General features: G+C 35.3%; 1 protein-coding gene across 1 annotated transcript in view; it reads left to right on the top strand.

Annotated features, from left to right (window-relative positions):
• LOC142341068 (exocyst complex component 8-like) overlaps nucleotides 1-17917 on the top strand; it is a 41364-nt gene that overhangs the window by 1558 nt on the left and 21889 nt on the right. Inside the window, exons 2-5 of the mRNA XM_075391919.1 lie at nucleotides 14071-14412; nucleotides 14586-14724; nucleotides 15337-15466; nucleotides 15862-16094. Coding sequence (XP_075248034.1) covers nucleotides 14071-14412; nucleotides 14586-14724; nucleotides 15337-15466; nucleotides 15862-16094 — 844 coding nt within the window. The remainder of the gene's footprint in view (nucleotides 1-14070; nucleotides 14413-14585; nucleotides 14725-15336; nucleotides 15467-15861; nucleotides 16095-17917) is intronic.

Raw genomic sequence — 17917 nt, 5'->3', positions numbered from 1 at the left:
CAATGGCAATTAATACCACAGTGTTTTCCAGAGCCTGAAAATGCGTTTGAAGTTCAGAATTGCACATATTTCTTGATTTTTTGGTTAATTTTTGGCTTTTTTTCCAGTAATTTCTTCATTTTTGGATCTTTCAGCCGTCTTTTTGTCAAAAATCGGTTAATATAGCAACTTTCCTATGATAATTCATATACTCAACGCCTTTTTCTATGCGGATGTAATTTTAATTGTACATATGCTAATCCGGTTTTGGTAGGTTTTCAATTGTTCTCAGTTTTTTGTTTGTATTTTGGTTTCAATTACTAGAAGAAGTCTTTTTGTGCAACATGAGGGACTTTAATTTTGTTTCAAAAAAAATTCAATCATTTTTTGGCAATATGTTTTTCGAAAAATAGTTTTTCTATTTTGCGCTTTCTAGTTTGTATCATTCTGTTTTTGTTCTGGGACAGTTTTCGTTGTTTTGATTTTTTCAGTTGTTAAAAATTGAATGATTTCAGCTTTTTCTTAGATTTTCGTCATTTCTTTGTTTGCAATTGATTTCCTTCATCATAAATTAGTCCTGAGAGTTTGCTAGTAAACCTATTCTAAATTTCAACTTGTTACTACTTATTGCAATTTTCTTCAGTCCTTGGTATTGTTTTTAAACAATTTTTTGCCTTTGATTATTATTCTGGTGCTTCTCTTTTCTATTAATTTAATTTTTGATTTAGTATGAAGTCATCTTGGCTGGAATATATATATATATATATAATATATATATATATATATATATATATATATATATATATATTTATCAAAGAAGAAGTGTTTTTTATTTTTCCCTTAACTGCAGTGATTAGAAATCTAATTGCAGTGGTTTTCTGATTCTTTAATTTAAGCATTCTTTTTTGAAAAATTTAACTTAATTTCTACGATTATTATCTGCCGTTCGCGACCTTGAGATTAGAATCAGGAATCAATTGAGGACAATTGATAGCCCTGTCAGTTTTTTCAGTCTATTGTTTGTTTGGCCATCCAAAAAATTTCGGAGTTTTTTAACGTTACCAAACGTTTTCAAATATAAAATTTTGCTGCTTTTTGTATCTCTTGGTTGTAGTGGTTTAAATTTCACCAATTTTTAGATGAGACCTTGGGAGGTAATGAGTTAATGGTTTAATACAAAAGGTAGTGGCTTCAGTTGCATTACGGTTTTTATGTGAAGTTTTTATGCTTCGAGTCGCTTCCGGAATTCTTCCGGCTGTTTTACAATTAAAATGTATTTGAAACAGGAAGTGAAATGCGTGAAAACAAAGTGTTTAGTTCAAATTGCTGAATAGCAGAGAGAAGGGAGACTGGTTTTCTGTTCACATTGTATTTCTGTTCACACTGAGAGCGAGAAATAGGTGTGAAACAATTTTCGTTGATCGAGCAATTTTTTTGATGACGTTCGGCATTTTCAGAACACGTTTAGTTTTAACTCCAATTTTTTCTGTCAGGGATGTTTCTATCGCTTTTTCAAGCAGGTAATAGTGCGATTGAAACCATATGAAAAAAAATGATGTTTTAGGTTTAATTTGAGCTTTTTTCCATTTTGCCATGTTAAGCTTTTTTGGCAGTTTTTCCATTGCTTAAGTTTTCAATATCATTTGGGGAATTCTGTGGTTCAAATGAGCTGGCTCTAATGGTTTTGGTTTGCTTTCAATGTAATTGTAATTGATTTTGAGTTTATTTTGAAGATAAGTCAGTAAATTAAAGCAAAGTTTGGCCTATTTTTGTCTGTTTTTTTTCAAAAATTTTCTTGCTCATTTTAATTTTCTTGCTGTAGTTTCCTGTTCTATCTTTAATTTGGAGCTGTTTTTATTGCTTGTGCTCCTAAAAGGTGTCATTGCAGGTTAGATAGGGCACTTATCACTGAAATAAGAGTTTTTCTTACTCTTCAAATATTTCTTGTTTATTCGGGTTCTTTGTTCTGTTTATTTTTTTGTTCTTTAAGTTTTTACTCAGTGTTTTGTGTGTAAGAACTTGAACAGAAGCATAAATTTTGCGGATAATTTTGTTCAAATGTTTTGTCGAAAATATTTGTTTTCATTGTTCTTCATTTCTTTTCCCTTTCCTCGGTTTTCTCTATATGATCTATTTTGTCTCTCTTTCAGTGAATTGGACGTTTATTGAAAAAGAACTAACTGTGTCGAAAGGTTTTTAATTGCTCTTGAACGAATTTCGTAGCAATTATTGTAAACGTCTTGGCCTTTTTTATGCAATTTTTTTGCTGGACCGTTTTTGCGCTTTTCTTTTAGAACATTCTTTGACTTCTCAAGTGACCTTTTCATGCTTTCGTTCTTCATTTTTGAGTGATCTCTATTACGCTCACTCCTTAGTAAAGCTTGTTGCTAATATAAAATCGGTTGCAGCATAACCGAGGGCTATAAAAGTAGGGCCTAATAGCCGAGTGGGCGGTGCATCTGGTTATGGTTCGGGAGGTCAGTGGTTCGAACCCCGGTGGGGTCATTTTTTCCTGTCGTTCAGGAGCACTTCTTCCGACATAAGTCGGTTTATGTTTCCCAGTAGTGGTTTTGGATTCTTAATAAAATTTTAGCGGGATCTTTATCAGTTTTTGTCAGTTACTTTTCCATTGTTAGTTTGCCTGTTACTGATACAAATTGATTAGCATAATCAATTTGGAGGTTCAATGTGTTTGTTAGGATATTCATTTTTCTGCTCAGTCCGGCTATGTTTTTGATATGTGAGCGGGGAAAGAAATTCAGGGAGTTAATAAAGTTTGAAGATGTTTCAGTGAACAATTCGAACAGCGGGGAAGAGAGGGTGGTTTTTTGTCATGCCTTCTATTGAAACAGAGCAAGAAATGTAGGTGTGAATATCTTTCTTCGCATGAGCAATTGTTGTTGGCTCACCGTCGGGTTTTTCAAGCTTTTTTTAGTTTTCAAAGTTTTAACTTTCAGTAAAGTTTTTTTTTCAGGTTTTTTTTATTGGTTTGGAAGGTTTTTGATAATTAATTGGAGTCATACGCTAATTTGAATGTTTTTCAACTAATTATCCGGTTTTAAGGCTAAATAGGCGATTTTTGGCCCTTTGTTGTATATTATTGTTTTTACTTTTAACTGAATGTAAGCTTAATGCTCGTGGGCGCAGTTTATTACAAAATAAATGCATGTTATTTGGTACCAAGCCTTTTTTGGACCTTTTCTGTTTGTGACCCCCCAGTACCCTATGCACCCCCAGTTACAGAGCACGTGCCATTACATAGTGACTCATTATGCTATAATATGGCATGTGCGTCGGGGGGCTATAAATAATATGCGCCCACTATGCTTGGGGGCACAAACGGAAAAGGTCCTTTTTTGAATTTTGAAAAATAATTGAAAAAAATTGTTAAAATTTTTCCTAACTTGTTATTTTTTTTGCTCTACTTCAAAATCAAATGTTTTTGTGCTTATTTTGGTTTGTCCAAATATGTCTGAACAATTGAATTTTTGTTTTGTTTTGTTTAATTTACTTCGTAGTCAATTTTCCTTCTGCATTTCATTTAAGACTGCCTTTTCTGTTCTTTGCTGCTCATTGCCATCAGAAAATAGTCATTCGATAGGCTGCTTTTTGACGATGACATCTTCGAGTCGTTTCTGGAATTCTCCCGGCTATGTTAAGATCTGTTCACGCGTTTTCGTGCATTTTGAAGTCAAATTGAAGTTATTTGAAGCGATTGATCACGCCGAAACAGAAAGTAGAGCGACAAATCAAGTGCTTCTGCGGCTGAAACTTTTTTCAGTCTATTGTTAAGTAGAGGGAGAAAACGGTGTATGAAAAAAATCGCTTTCTGGCTAGTAGTTTTTTCACATGCGACAATTTCGCTTCGGTTTGTAATGTTTTTCTATTTTTTTGATAGAATTTTTTCAAACTTGTTTTCCCAATCCATTCAAAGTCCATTCTAGACATATTTTTGCTAAGTAAATGAAAATTCTTTGACTTCTCTTGCTATGTTGTTTTTTTTCATCAACAGGATTTGTGTTACGACCATATGACGTCACAATCACTACTTAAAATGTGCTTTTTATATTATTCGTTCATGCAATTTCAACAGAATTGCGTGGGTGACGTCATTTTTCACTCTTATGGGAGCGAAATTTTTTAGCATTCTTGTGATTAAGTTTTTGGTCACACGTGAGTGACTTACCTCACTCTCAAAAATGACGTCATCACTCTGAATTTGATATTCTTCACTTTAATTCAAAAAGATAAGGTCAAGTGATTCGTGTCACTCTGAAGGTTGTTTGGGACCAGCTAATAGAAGCAGCAACAGGTTTTACTGGTTCTTGATCTAAATTTAACATCACACCATGTAAGAAAAAGAAAATTTTTGCTTTTGCTCAGCTCTTTCTAAGACTGCATGTCTACGAAGCTATTGTGGATATTTTCTGGCAATTTGCCAGCTATGTTTTGTTACATTTTTCCATCTTCGCATAGCTCGAGTGGTAATTAATGTTCGTGTCGCTTCTTAATTAGTCTCAAATGAGAAACAATTATTGTAAAGGTGTTTTCAATTAACCCCGATTTTTAGTGAAGATACAAAACCGTGATAGCCGAGTGTTTAATGCGGCTGTCGAGGCGAATCGGAATAAGGAGGCCGGGGTTCGAACCCCACTTTCGTCTGATGTTTTTGCACCCATAAAAAATTTATTTATGATGATGATGATGATGATGATGATGATGATGATGATGATGATGATGATGATGATGATGATGATGATGATGATGATGATGATGATGATGATGATGGAGGTTTAGCCACTCTTTCCAGACCCAAAAGTGCTTGTCGATAATCAAAAGGCTTGACAGAATAAGTGTGTTTTCAGCAGCTTCTTGAAATCTTCAAAGGTTTTTGCGTTTCGTAAATAATCAGGTAGCTCATTCCATCTTTTAGCACCTTGAAAACTGAAGCTTTTTCTCATGGCATCTGACGAGCATCTTGGGATTCGAAACAGTTTCTGACGGGAGGGCCGAGCAGAGGTTGTATTCCGTTGAAATAAATTCTCTATATAGATAGGGGCCATCGATCGATCAACTTTAAACATGAGTGCAAACAATTTGAAAAGGATCCGTTGCTCAATAGGCAACCAGTGTAACTTTTTCAGTAAATGTTTTGCTGAGACGTTCCGTGGATAACCCAATACAAACTTTGCTGCCAAATTTTGAATTTTTTGAAGTTTTTTGATAAGTTTCTTACTTAACCGAAGGTATACAACGTTACAATAATCCAGGCTAGAAAGAACAAAACAGGATACAAGTTCTTTCCTTTGCTTTTCGCCCAAAAACTTTCGAATTGAATATAATTTCCGTAGTTGTACATAACACTGCCTACAGACGCGGTTCACCTGATTTATAAAAGTCAGCTTGCAGTCTAAAGAAAAACCTAATAAGTTTATCGAGCTTCTCAATGGTAACTCAATCCCCAATAAAGTAGAGGAATCAATGGACGGAATATTAGAATTGCGATTGCAAAAAACAATCAGATCAGTTTTGCTACTGTTATTCACTAACTTCAATTTGCACATAACATCAATAATTTGTTTCAAAATGAAACTTATGGACGTAAAGTTGTAATCTAATTCAAAAATAAACTGACTGTCGTCTGCATAAAAAGGGTAAATTACGCCAGGTGCATTTAAAAACTCATACAGGGGGGTCAAATAAAATGAGAACAACACTGGTCCCAATATCGAGCCCTGTGGAACTCCAGCTTCATTGTAAAAGTAATCTGAGAGCTCATTCTCAACAGTGACTTGCGAATTGCGGTTTTTCAAGTAACTTTCAAAAAATCGTAATACAGATCCTTCAAACCCAAGTTTATTTTGTAGTATTTTGAGTAACACATTAAAATTGACTGTATCAAAAGCGATGTCAAATCAAGAGATATCAGAAGTGCTAGCTTCCTTTTTGGCAAAATTTCAGTCACTCTCTCAAGGCAATAAACTATTGCTGTTTCAGTTGAATGATGCTGACGATAAGCAGACTGTAGTGGCGGCCATAATCCAATCCAGTCAAAGTAATCAACCATTTGCTGAAGAACACATTTTTCGACTATTTTTGACATTGTTCTAATATTTGTAACAGGTCTATAATTTTCAATTTCATTCTCGTCGTTTTTTTATGGAGAGGAATTATTATTCTTTGCTTCAGCGAAGATGGAAACACGCCCGTTAACAAAATGGAATTTATGAGGTCAGTAAAAGACTGGACGTAGCAATTGATGATAACTTTAAGGACGTGCGTGGGAATGACATCATGAGGTGCAGTGGAATTCGATATTTTGTTCAACGTTAGGCTTAAATCCGAACTACTCACCAACATAAAGGAAGAAAAACTGGATTTGCATGTTGCTTCTATCTCGAGCGTTGTGTTATCAAAGTTCTGCAAGAGAGTACTAACTTTTTCTCTGAAGAAATTACAAAATCTGTGTGCTAAGGTAGTTGGATTTTCGTTCTTAGGTAACTTATAAATTTTTCTTCTGAACAATTCGTCGAAAGTAAGAAATCTCAGCTTGCTAGACTTTTCCGACAACTGTTGATCGATTGTAATCGATTGTAATCTGACCTCACTCTCAGTTGATCGCATTTTTCTCCAGGCTCTCTCAAGTTTACGCTTCAAATGTTTTGCTTTAATGCATTCATCATCAAAATATCGAGGTCGATTTGACAGCACAAGAAACCTTTTGAAGGGAAATAGCTTATCTCTGACAGAAATGGCACTTAAGTAGAAGCAATCATAAAGTTTATTTACAACATTAAATACTTCTTCCGAATCCACTTCCAGCGAAATGAATTCAATAGAGTTGTTCTGAATGATTTCCAGCGAAAGATTCGTCAAATAATAGCATAAAGCTTTCAGCGAACTCAAAGTGATTTACCGATTTCCATACATAACCTTCGCGAGGAATCTTCTGGCTTTCAACTTTTCCAATTACCATGTTAAAAGTAATAGCGTAATGGTCAGAGGGCATTGTTTTATCTATATTCAGCTCAAAAGAGACATCTTTGTTCATCAAAACCAAATCAAGTAAATTGCCCTTTCTCGTCGTTGCTTAACTGTGAACAGATACTAAACATGAAGTTTTCTGATAAGTTTCTTACTTAACCGAAGGTATACAACGTTACAATAATCCAGGCTAGAAAGAACAAAACAGGATACAAGTTCTTTCCTTTGCTTTTCGCCTAAAAACTTTCGAATTGAATATAATTTCCGTAGTTGTATATAACACTGCCTACAGACGCGGTTCACCTGATTTATAAAAGTCAGCTTGCAGTCTAAAGAAAAACCTAATAAGTTTATCGAGCTTCTCATTGGTAACTCAATCCCCAATAAAGTAAAGGAATCAATGGACGGAATATTAGAATTGCGATTGCAAAAAACAATCAGATCAGTTTTGCTACTGTTATTCACTAACTTCAATTTGCACATAACATCAATTGTTTGTTTCAAAATGAAACTTATGGACGTAAAGTTGTAATCTAATTCAAAAATAAACTGACTGTCGTCTGCATACAAATGGTAAATTACGCCTGTTGCATTTAAAAACTCATACAGTGGGGTCAAATAAAATGAGAACAACACTGGTCTCAATATCGAGCCCTGTGGAACTCCAGCTTCATTGTAAAAGTAATCTGAGAGCTCATTCTCAACAGTGACTTGCGAATTGCGGTTTTTCAAGTAACTTTCAAAAAATCGTAATACAGATCCTTCAAACCCAAGTTTATTTTGTAGTATTTTGAGTAACACATTAAAATTGACTGTATCAAAAGCGATGTCAAATCAAGAGATATCAGAAGTGCTAGCTTCCTTTTTGCCAAAATTTCAGTCACTCTCTCAAGGCAATAAACTATTGCTGTTTCAGTTGAATGATGCTGACGATAAGCAGACTGTAGTGGCGGCCATAATCCAATCCAGTCAAAGTAATCAACCATTTGCTGAAGAACACATTTTTCGACTATTTTTGACATTGTTCTAATATTTGTAACAGGTCTATAATTTTCAATTTCATTCTCGTCGTTTTTTTATGGAGAGGAATTATTATTCTTTGCTTCAGCGAAGATGGAAACACGCCCGTTAACAAAATGGAATTTATGAGGTCAGTAAAAGACTGGACGTAACAATTGATGATAACTTTAAGGACGTGCGTGGGAATGACATCATGAGGTGCAGTGGAATTCGATATTTTGTTCAACGTTAGGCTTAAATCCGAACTACTCACCAACATAAAGGAAGAAAAACTGGATTTGCATGTTGCTTCTATCTCGAGCGTTGTGTTATCAAAGTTCTGCAAGAGAGTACTAACTTTTTCCCTGAAGAAATTACAAAATCTGTGTGCTAAGGTAGTTGGATTTTCGTTCTTAGGTAACTTATAAATTTTTCTTCTGAACAATTCGTCGAAAGTAAGAAATCTCAGCTTGCTAGACTTTTCCGACAACTGTTGATCGATTGTAATCGATTGTAATCTGACCTCACTCTCAGTTGATCGCATTTTTCTCCAGGCTCTCTCAAGTTTACGCTTCAAATGTTTTGCTTTAATGCATTCATCATCAAAATATCGAGGTCGATTTGACAGCACAAGAAACCTTTTGAAGGGAAATAGCTTATCTCTGACAGAAATGGCACTTAAGTAGAAGCAATCATAAAGTTTATTTACAACATTAAATACTTCTTCCGAATCCACTTCCAGCGAAATGAATTCAATAGAGTTGTTCTGAATGATTTCCAGCGAAAGATTTCGTCAAATAATAGCATAAAGCTTTCAGCGAACTCAAAGTGATTTACCGATTTCCATACATAACCTTCGCGAGGAATCTTCTGGCTTTCAACTTTTCCAATTACCATGTTAAAAGTAATAGCGTAATGGTCAGAGGGCATTGTTTTATCTATATTCAGCTCAAAAGAGACATCTTTGTTCATCAAAACCAAATCAAGTAAATTGCCCTTTCTCGTCGTTGCTTCACTGTGAACAGATACTAAACATGAAGTTTTCTGATAAGTTTCTTACTTAACCGAAGGTATACAACGTTACAATAATCCAGGCTAGAAAGAACAAAACAGGATACAAGTTCTTTCCTTTGCTTTTCGCCTAAAAACTTTCGAATTGAATATAATTTCCGTAGTTGTATATAACACTGCCTACAGACGCGGTTCACCTGATTTATAAAAGTCAGCTTGCAGTCTAAAGAAAAACCTAATAAGTTTATCGAGCTTCTCATTGGTAACTCAATCCCCAATAAAGTAAAGGAATCAATGGACGGAATATTAGAATTGCGATTGCAAAAAACAATCAGATCAGTTTTGCTACTGTTATTCACTAACTTCAATTTGCACATAACATCAATTGTTTGTTTCAAAATGAAACTTATGGACGTAAAGTTGTAATCTAATTCAAAAATAAACTGACTGTCGTCTGCATAAAAATGGTAAATTACGCCTGTTGCATTTAAAAACTCATACAGTGGGGTCAAATAAATTGAGAACAACACTGGTCTCAATATCGAGCCCTGTGGAACTCCAGCTTCATTGTAAAAGTAATCTGAGAGCTCATTCTCAACAGTGACTTGCGAATTGCGGTTTTTCAAGTAACTTTCAAAAAATCGTAATACAGATCCTTCAAACCCAAGTTTATTTTGTAATATTTTGAGTAACACATTAAAATTGACTGTATCAAAAGCGATGTCAAATCAAGAGATATCAGAAGTGCTAGCTTCCTTTTTGCCAAAATTTCAGTCACTCTCTCAAGGCAATAAACTATTGCTGTTTCAGTTGAATGATGCTGACGATAAGCAGACTGTAGTGGCGGCCATAATCCAATCCAGTCAAAGTAATCAACCATTTGCTGAAGAACACATTTTTCGACTATTTTTGACATTGTTCTAATATTTGTAACAGGTCTATAATTTTCAATTTCATTCTCGTCGTTTTTTTATAGAGAGGAATTATTATTCTTTGCTTCAGCGAAGATGGAAACATGCCCGTTAACAAAATGGAATTTATGAGGTCAGTAAAAGACTGGACGTAGCAATTGATGATAACTTTGAGGACGTGCGTGGGAATGATATCATGAGGTGCAGTGGAATTCGATATTTTCTTCAACGTTAGGCTTAAATCCGAACTACTCACCAACATAAAGGAAGAAAAACTGGATTTGCACGTTGCTTCTATCTCGAGCGTTGTGTTATCAAAGTTCTGCAAGAGAGTACTAACTTTTTCTCTGAAGAAATTACAAAATCTGTGTGCTAAGGTAGTTGGATTTTCGTTCTTAGGTAACTTATAAATTTTTCTTCTGAACAATTCGTCGAAAGTAAGAAATCTCAGCTTGCTAGACTTTTCCGACAACTGTTGAGAAAAATAATTGTCCCGCTTCAATTTCAGAAGTTCCCTATAATTGCATAGATGTGATTGTAATCTGACCTCACTCTCAGTTGATCGCATTTTTCTCCAGGCTCTCTCAAGTTTACGCTTCAAATGTTTTGCTTTAATGCATTCATCATCAAAATATCGAGGTCGATTTGACAGCACAAGAAACCTTTTGAAGGGAAATAGCTTATCTCTGACAGAAATGGCACTTAAGTAGAAGCAATCATAAAGTTTATTTACAACATTAAATACTTCTTCCGAATCCACTTCCAGCGAAATGAATTCAATAGAGTTGTTCTGAATGATTTCCGGCGAAAGATTTCGTCAAATAATAGCATAAAGCTTTCAGCGAACTCAAAGTGATTTACCGATTTCCATACATAACCTTCGCGAGGAATCGTCTGGCTTTCAACTTTTCCAATTACCATGTTAAAAGTAATAGCGTAATGGTCAGAGGGCATTGTTTTATCTATATTCAGCTCAAAAGAGACATCTTTGTTCATCAAAACCAAATCAAGTAAATTGCCCTTTCTCGTCGTTGCTTCACTGTGAACAGATACTAAACCATGCTCTTCCATAAGGTACGTAAACTTCCACTGATGGGGTCCAATTTTATTCAAAGCAATATTAAAATCTCCCATAATTACAACATTTGAATACATCGTAGTATTTTCAGACAGTAAACTGGATAGCTCCTCCAGGAAATGATTGGCGGAACCTGATGGTGGTCTGTATCCAACTATAACTGAGAGTCTTTTGGCGATAGAGAATAATTTCAACTCCTAGGCACTCCAAGCACGGTAGCACAAGTTCAAAAAGAAGCTTTCCTTTGAATTTACTTTTAAATAATAGAGCAACGCCACCTCCGCGGCAGCTTTTACTGTTAACATTGAAAACAGAATAATTAGAGCCAGCTATTAAATCAACGCAGTGTTGTATGAAATCGGATATCCATGTTTCGATAATAGCGAATAAAGAGACATCATAGACTAATAAATAAGGCTCAATGAAATCTATTTTATTGCAAATTGACCGTGCATTCCATAATCCTACGCGTAAGCAATGTTGTTGTAGTCAATTCACCTGCGGCTGGCTGCTAGACTTAGAATTTAATGTCTTCAGTCAGTTTCGCGCTTCCTCATTTAGAAAATACCGTCTTAATATTATGTTAACCGGCCAATTTTCAGTGCTCTCAACAAGTTCTGTCGTGTCTTCGGGGAAAACGACATGGAAAGATTTAAGCTGCCTGTTCCTGATAGGTAGATCTCTGCATGCCAAAGGTTTCAAGTTTTGCTCGTTACAATAATCAAGAAGTGATGCGCCATCAATGGATTGCGGTACTCTACTGATAAAGTAATGTCTTCTTGGCGGAAGTCTTGGTTTTGGTTGAACTCCTTGAAAACTAGCATTCGTTTTGCTTACCTGAACTATGGCAATTTCGTTAACTGATCGTTTCCGTTTTTTCGATTTATCACTCGACACCCCCTGGTTACACCCCCTGAATTAAATTGCCCCACTTGTCATTCGAGAGCAGTTTTTCTGATGTTATTCGGTTTATAATCTGCTTCTTTCATTTTGCGTGATGTCATCTGTGATGCTCATTAAAGGCGAGTTTATAGCTAAATTGCGTTATTTGTTTTTATCGTCAATTACTTTCACTTGATTATATAAATAATGACAAGTGCTTTATAGAGGCTGGAAAAATTAAGGCTTCGGTAGTAAAATTAAATACGGAATTGGATTTTTGCATTAAAAACATTTTTTGTTAAATAAAGGAAACTTGAATTTTAAGTATTTTAGTGGAATGTTGTCTCGCAACTCCATCGATTCAGTCCAATACCTGTAGCTTTCTATATTCTTTAACCCGTAACTTACCAGCTGTTTTGACGATATGCCGTTTGTTTTATATTTAAATTCCCACTAATTAGATTTTCGTTAGATTTTTTGCCTTGACTTCTTCAGTTTTGCATGATCTAAATTGCACTCCAATTCACAATAGCAGGCAACTGAATTGACCACGGCTTAGTATTAGCAGTCAAGTGAAAATTGCTGGAGTCTGATTTCATTTTCCAATTCAATTTTTCGCAGGGGGTAGTAATAACTTGTGTTAGCTTTAACTTTGAGTCTGAAGCGCAATCTTTATTATATATTTAGTTTTAACAGAAATCTGGAGCGCAGTTTTTTCAGTATCATTGGCTCAAAAAAGGGCGCAGTAATTGCTAAAGTTATTTGCATAGATTGCAAGAACACATCCCCGGAAACAGCCCCCATGAGACGTAGCGGTCAATTCTCCGTTGAATATTTTTAACATTGAGTTATTAATCGCTGCTATAATGATCGAGCTATTTTACTTCTATTGGCTTCTCAATCATAGTAGAGGTGTATCGCGTTTTTTTATCGGTCTATATTTCATGAAAGAAATCATGTCTTACGGCGTTTCAATCTAAAAGCAAAAGTGAGGAAATTGTCGCCTGTTTGTTTTTTTTCAGTTGTCGAAGATATCTAGCAATTGGTACTGAATTGTTTTCGAAACCATATTTATGCATCAAGGAAAAATTGGCTTGGCAAGATCTTACTTTCCATTTCTTAATTTTTGCTTGCAAGAACTTCGGTTTTATTTATGAACGGATTCTGCTGTCATCATTCTATGATAAGTTTTTTCTATAATTTTATCATTGGATGTGAGACATTTTCTAAATGGTCTGTTTTTCTATGGATTGTACATAAACTAATGTGATTTTGGCCATTTTGTAACCCTTTTCACGAAGCTTTCAATTGAATTTGGTTTTGTTTATTAGCAAAAGTTTTCTTCAGAAATTAGTAAAGATAGCAATTGTAGAAATGGTAACGTTTTGAGTTTCGATATTTGAAGAAAATATTAGTAGAATTTCTTTAAAGTTTGTTTGCAAGTGCAATTCTACTAACATGTTGTGCGCTTTGCTATTTGATTTTTCGTGAGAATGTAAGTTTGTTTCGCATTTTTGCATGGTATTTTTTAAAATGGTTTTTGGCCCTGGCATAATTGTGATAACACGAGGATCCTTCCTTCAAAGATTAGTTTAATGCTCTGTGCCTTAATTTCTGTAGGCGTGTTTGTTACTGATTTTTGTTCTGAGTTTTTAACGCTGCAGTGATGTCAGCGTTTAAGGTGTTGTTTCGGTGATATCGTTTTTTTCTTTGGTTAGGTCCTCCATAGAGCACAATAGCTGAGTTTACTCTACAAAAGCTATTTTCCCTTCTTCTTTCTGAGTTTTGACTGATCAAATCAGCGAATTATTTGAGCCTTTTCATATAAGTTTTTTCTGCTAGTAATTTGTGGTAAATACCGAAGCTTCAAGTTATTCATGCAATGTGTTTTTGTTTCGTCTACGCTCACGCTTCGTTGTTAATTATGTTGTTTGTTCATGCGAGCAGTTATTTTGTAACACATCAGATGACCTACCTCCTTGACTTCACCTTCCTGTTAGTGGAGGAGTTTAAGATAATTTGATATCTCTCTATTGTTGAGAGGGGGGACTCGGGGAGGTCACTTTTTTGTCGCAGCTTGATCTCCTTAATCAATAGGAATGTGATGCAGGTGTATGAAGCAATTGGAGCTATTTTCTGTCAACGTGCCATTTATCAAATTTAGCCAATTTAGCAAATTTAGTATCTAATGAAGCCAATCAAATCTAATTCAGGTAATCACTTTAGGCTGAACAATATGAAAGCACAAACTGAGCGGCAGCTGAAATCAAAGGTGTTCACTAATTACAAACACTTTATCGATACTGCCAAAGAAATCAAACGACTGGACAGTGAGACCAAAAACATTGGAGATATTCTATCTGACCAAAGCCAGACGCTGTCGGCTCTGAACAAAGCGCTTGCGCAAGTCTCGAACTCAGATCTGTTCAACATGAAGTTCGAACCCTCGGGCAACTCTGTCAACAGTCGTCTGAACACTGAGGTCTCAGGGCTGAACTTACCCGTTAATGACAGTCGGAGTCTGCTGGCTGAAAATACAGTTGATGAGATTGACCTCCATACTAACAGGTACTGAAACCTTATCAGATCCTAAAATTGTATGATGATATGAAAGTTTTGTTATGTCGTTGGGATCATCAGTGGAGGAAAACGCGTCAAGTTTTCAGTCCTTACAGCTCAAAGATGTGAGATAATTTGTAATTTGGTGATAATTTGGACACGAGATATTGCACATGTTTTAGGCCTCGCCAGAAACTTTGTGTATTTATGCTGTCTGATGGTCTTTTGACGACTCGCTTCACTCCTGTTGAAAACCCCTTCTCATCTTGCAAGCTAATATGCGTTGAGTTCTACCTCTTCAACTCCATATCAATCGAACAGGTTAGATTTTTTCGAATGAATGCGTGATATTTTCAGCTGATCTTCTGCATCGTTGTAGTTTGAACTGAAAGCTATCAAATGGATGTAGTAATTACTGGAACACGTTTTTGTAATAGCAATAATTCGCGTAAGTAGACTTAGGGAGATCTTTTCCGTTAATGTTGATAATAGTAAATTTGTTTTCAGTACGTTACAATAACAATAATTTAGATTTAGTATGGAGTAACTGAACGGATTCTAGGAAGCATTTTGCCTCATTCAGCACCGTTCAATCTCGACGTAACTAGATTTTGGGAGATCTTTTCCGTTATAGTTGATCCAATGATGCCGCCATAGTTACTTGTAATGATAGTTAAGGGGTGTGGATTTAGTTGTTATGCGTCCGTCCGTCGCTAAGAAAAATGACGTAAGAGTCGTTTTTTTGTCAAATGAGTCAGTGAATTGAGCTGCAACCTTTCGAAAGCCAGAAATGTTCGCATCAAATTTAAGCATTGTTTTGTTAAACTGCTATCAATGATTTAAGTCATGTTGGTTTTTAAACTCTGGGACAACAGTTAAAAAATTCAAAACTTGTGAAATTATAATTAATTTTGATTTTTTTTGTAATTATAGTCATCGCCCACGGTGATCAAGGCAATCGTGTACCCTGAACCAGTGATTCTTCAGTTCGACAAATCCTCCGAACTCAAAACATGGATGGATGTGTTCACTCAGGGGAAGAAGAGAGCTCAAATGAATCAAGGTCATATTTGGTCGACAACCCAATATTTACCTTGTGTCTTGAATCGACTGAAGTATCTTCAATGAAAGCAAAATTTTCTAAATCCTGTAAAGTATAAACTGTTTAATTAAGGGGTTTTTGTGGTGTAGTCAGTATTTAATACGTCTATACTTGTTTTCTAAGTGTGAAACGTTATGTGAGACGGAATCAAGATCTTCTATTCATGTCCTTCAAGATCTTCTATTCTTGACAGAAATACTTGATGTTCAATTTATTCATTTTTTATTGTCGAGTGCGTTGACTTCTGCACATTCATTTTGTTAGAATTTTTTTGTTAGCATGTTTGAAATTGTTAAATGGTAACTTGGAAATGGATTTTGTTGTGGGTCATATGGAATTGTGATTGTTTGCTATAGGAGCATTGAACCGGCGACGGTCATCAGCTGAGACTGATGCAAATAGCAGTGGAGTCTTCTCCAGTTCTAGGAGAGGCACAACTGCATCTAACTCATCATCGAATTATAATGACCGGACATTAGTGGGCAGTGGAGGAGGTGGTAGTGGGGATCTCTTCATTTATGACATTCCTGCTCACTTGGATGTGTCAATTGCACTGAAAGATTATGAATCATGTCTGAAATATCTCAAAGTATGTCATTTAGTTTGATATGATATCATTACGTGGCAAATGTCCGATTTCTCGATTTTGTCCCAATTGGGTACCACCATGTTTTAAGATTTTCGTCATGAGCGTGTGTGGAAATTGGTGACGGTAGGCAAATTTTGTTTAAACTCGCTTAAAGTTTGGTTATATCGGTCAGTTTTTTTTGATGAGTGTTTTTGGGGACAGCGTGAAAAGTTTTTGTTTATCACTCTTTTCCACAGTATAAGCAACTCATTTCTCGGGTCAACTGTGTACACGGTTGGATTATCTATTATCTAAGATAGTTTCCTTTAACCGAAATGAAAAAAGCCTAATTGGCGATTGTTCTCAGAAATTATTCTCCGATACTAAAAAAACGAAAGTTTAATTTTAATTCCTTTAGTGTCAAAGGAACTCATATGTGTAATAAAGGTCCCCAGTAAAAAGGCATCTGCGGAATGAACTATTATAGCGCTCCTAATTCTTTTTACAATTCAAAAAATTTGAATTGTATTGGGGCTATGTTTTTATTACGACTCGACGAGGAGTATTGGAGAAGTCCTTTTTTAAATCAATTTTATTGGAGCGAATTTTGAAGCGTAACACTTGAAAAAAATTGGAGTGATTTTGTTGCTGAACAAAATGAAGAGTCGAGCGAAAAGAGAGTGATTTTTTGTTCATGTGGCTGTTTTCTAGAGAGCGAGAAATTGAGGCGTGGAAAAAACTCTGTGAGCGAGCAAAGATTTTTGTTCGTGTGCGGCATTTTAAAGCAGTTTTTTTTCATTTTTTTATTAAGAGGATTAGGTATGATTAATAGCCGCGTCAGCAATTCCAGGCGGCTAATATTGCGCTCCAAATTTTTTATTACTTCACCTAACAGATATTTGTTTCGTCTTACCCTGCGTCCCGCGTTTTTTTTTCGCACATTCCCATTCGGTTTTTAACTTTTCTACTATTTTTTCAGGCCTCTTCAAACTCAATGAGTATAGTATGTTCAAATGTTGTTTCGTTCATTCATTCTTATCAACGTATTTGTTACACGCATTTCAACGCTTTGAATTCAACTGTTTTGAATAATGTTTTACCTAACTCTCTCTGACCAATTGCAAGAGTAATTTGTGATGTTGCCATTGTCTCAGCTTTATTATTTATTAATAGCCGCCGCCTCAGCAATTCCAGGCGGCTACTATTGCGCTCCTATTTTTTTATTTCGTCCAACAGATTTCTGGTTCGTCTTACCGTGACATCATTTCTGCTTTTAGGTCAATTGCGTTACTTACCTCCCACAAAAAATGATTTCTAAACTCACTTATGGAACTTTAATTTTTATGAGCATTTACTAGTTAAAGATCGATAGTGTGCATCTAAGTGGTGCCAAAATTTTATGCCCCATTTCTTGAGTATTAGTCTTGAGCTTTTGATTTCGAAGATAAATTTTGAGAAAGCTCTTTTTGTGTTTTCTCCTTATAGACCGTATTTGTCTTAAAATTGACAGTACGTATTTAACCCAAAAAAATCTAATGGTCTACTGAAGGACTTCTTGTCAATCTGCCTATCTTGTTTCTTTAGTTGTTTCAATTCATGGAAGACCACAAGCGTCTATAGTGGCAATCTGCCGGCTATTTTGTTTGAATTTTAGGGTGGTTTTGGTAGTGCTTGTGGTTTCTGGAAATTCATATGAATTTTATGCTAATTCGGAGTTTTTTCATGTAGTTTTCTGAATTTCGGTCTAATTTTTCCTTTTTTTGACGATTGTTTTGTTTTACTGGCTCAAATGAATATTGAAAAACCCGTTCTACTTGAGCTAATTTTAGATAACAATTGTTTGC

Source organism: Convolutriloba macropyga, chromosome 6, assembly GCF_964194025.1.
Source record: "Convolutriloba macropyga chromosome 6, txConMacr16.3, whole genome shotgun sequence".
Classification (NCBI taxonomy): domain Eukaryota; kingdom Metazoa; phylum Xenacoelomorpha; order Acoela; family Convolutidae; genus Convolutriloba; species Convolutriloba macropyga.
The sequence above is the reverse complement of the archived record's forward strand: the minus strand, read 5'-3'. Positions and strand labels throughout refer to the sequence as shown.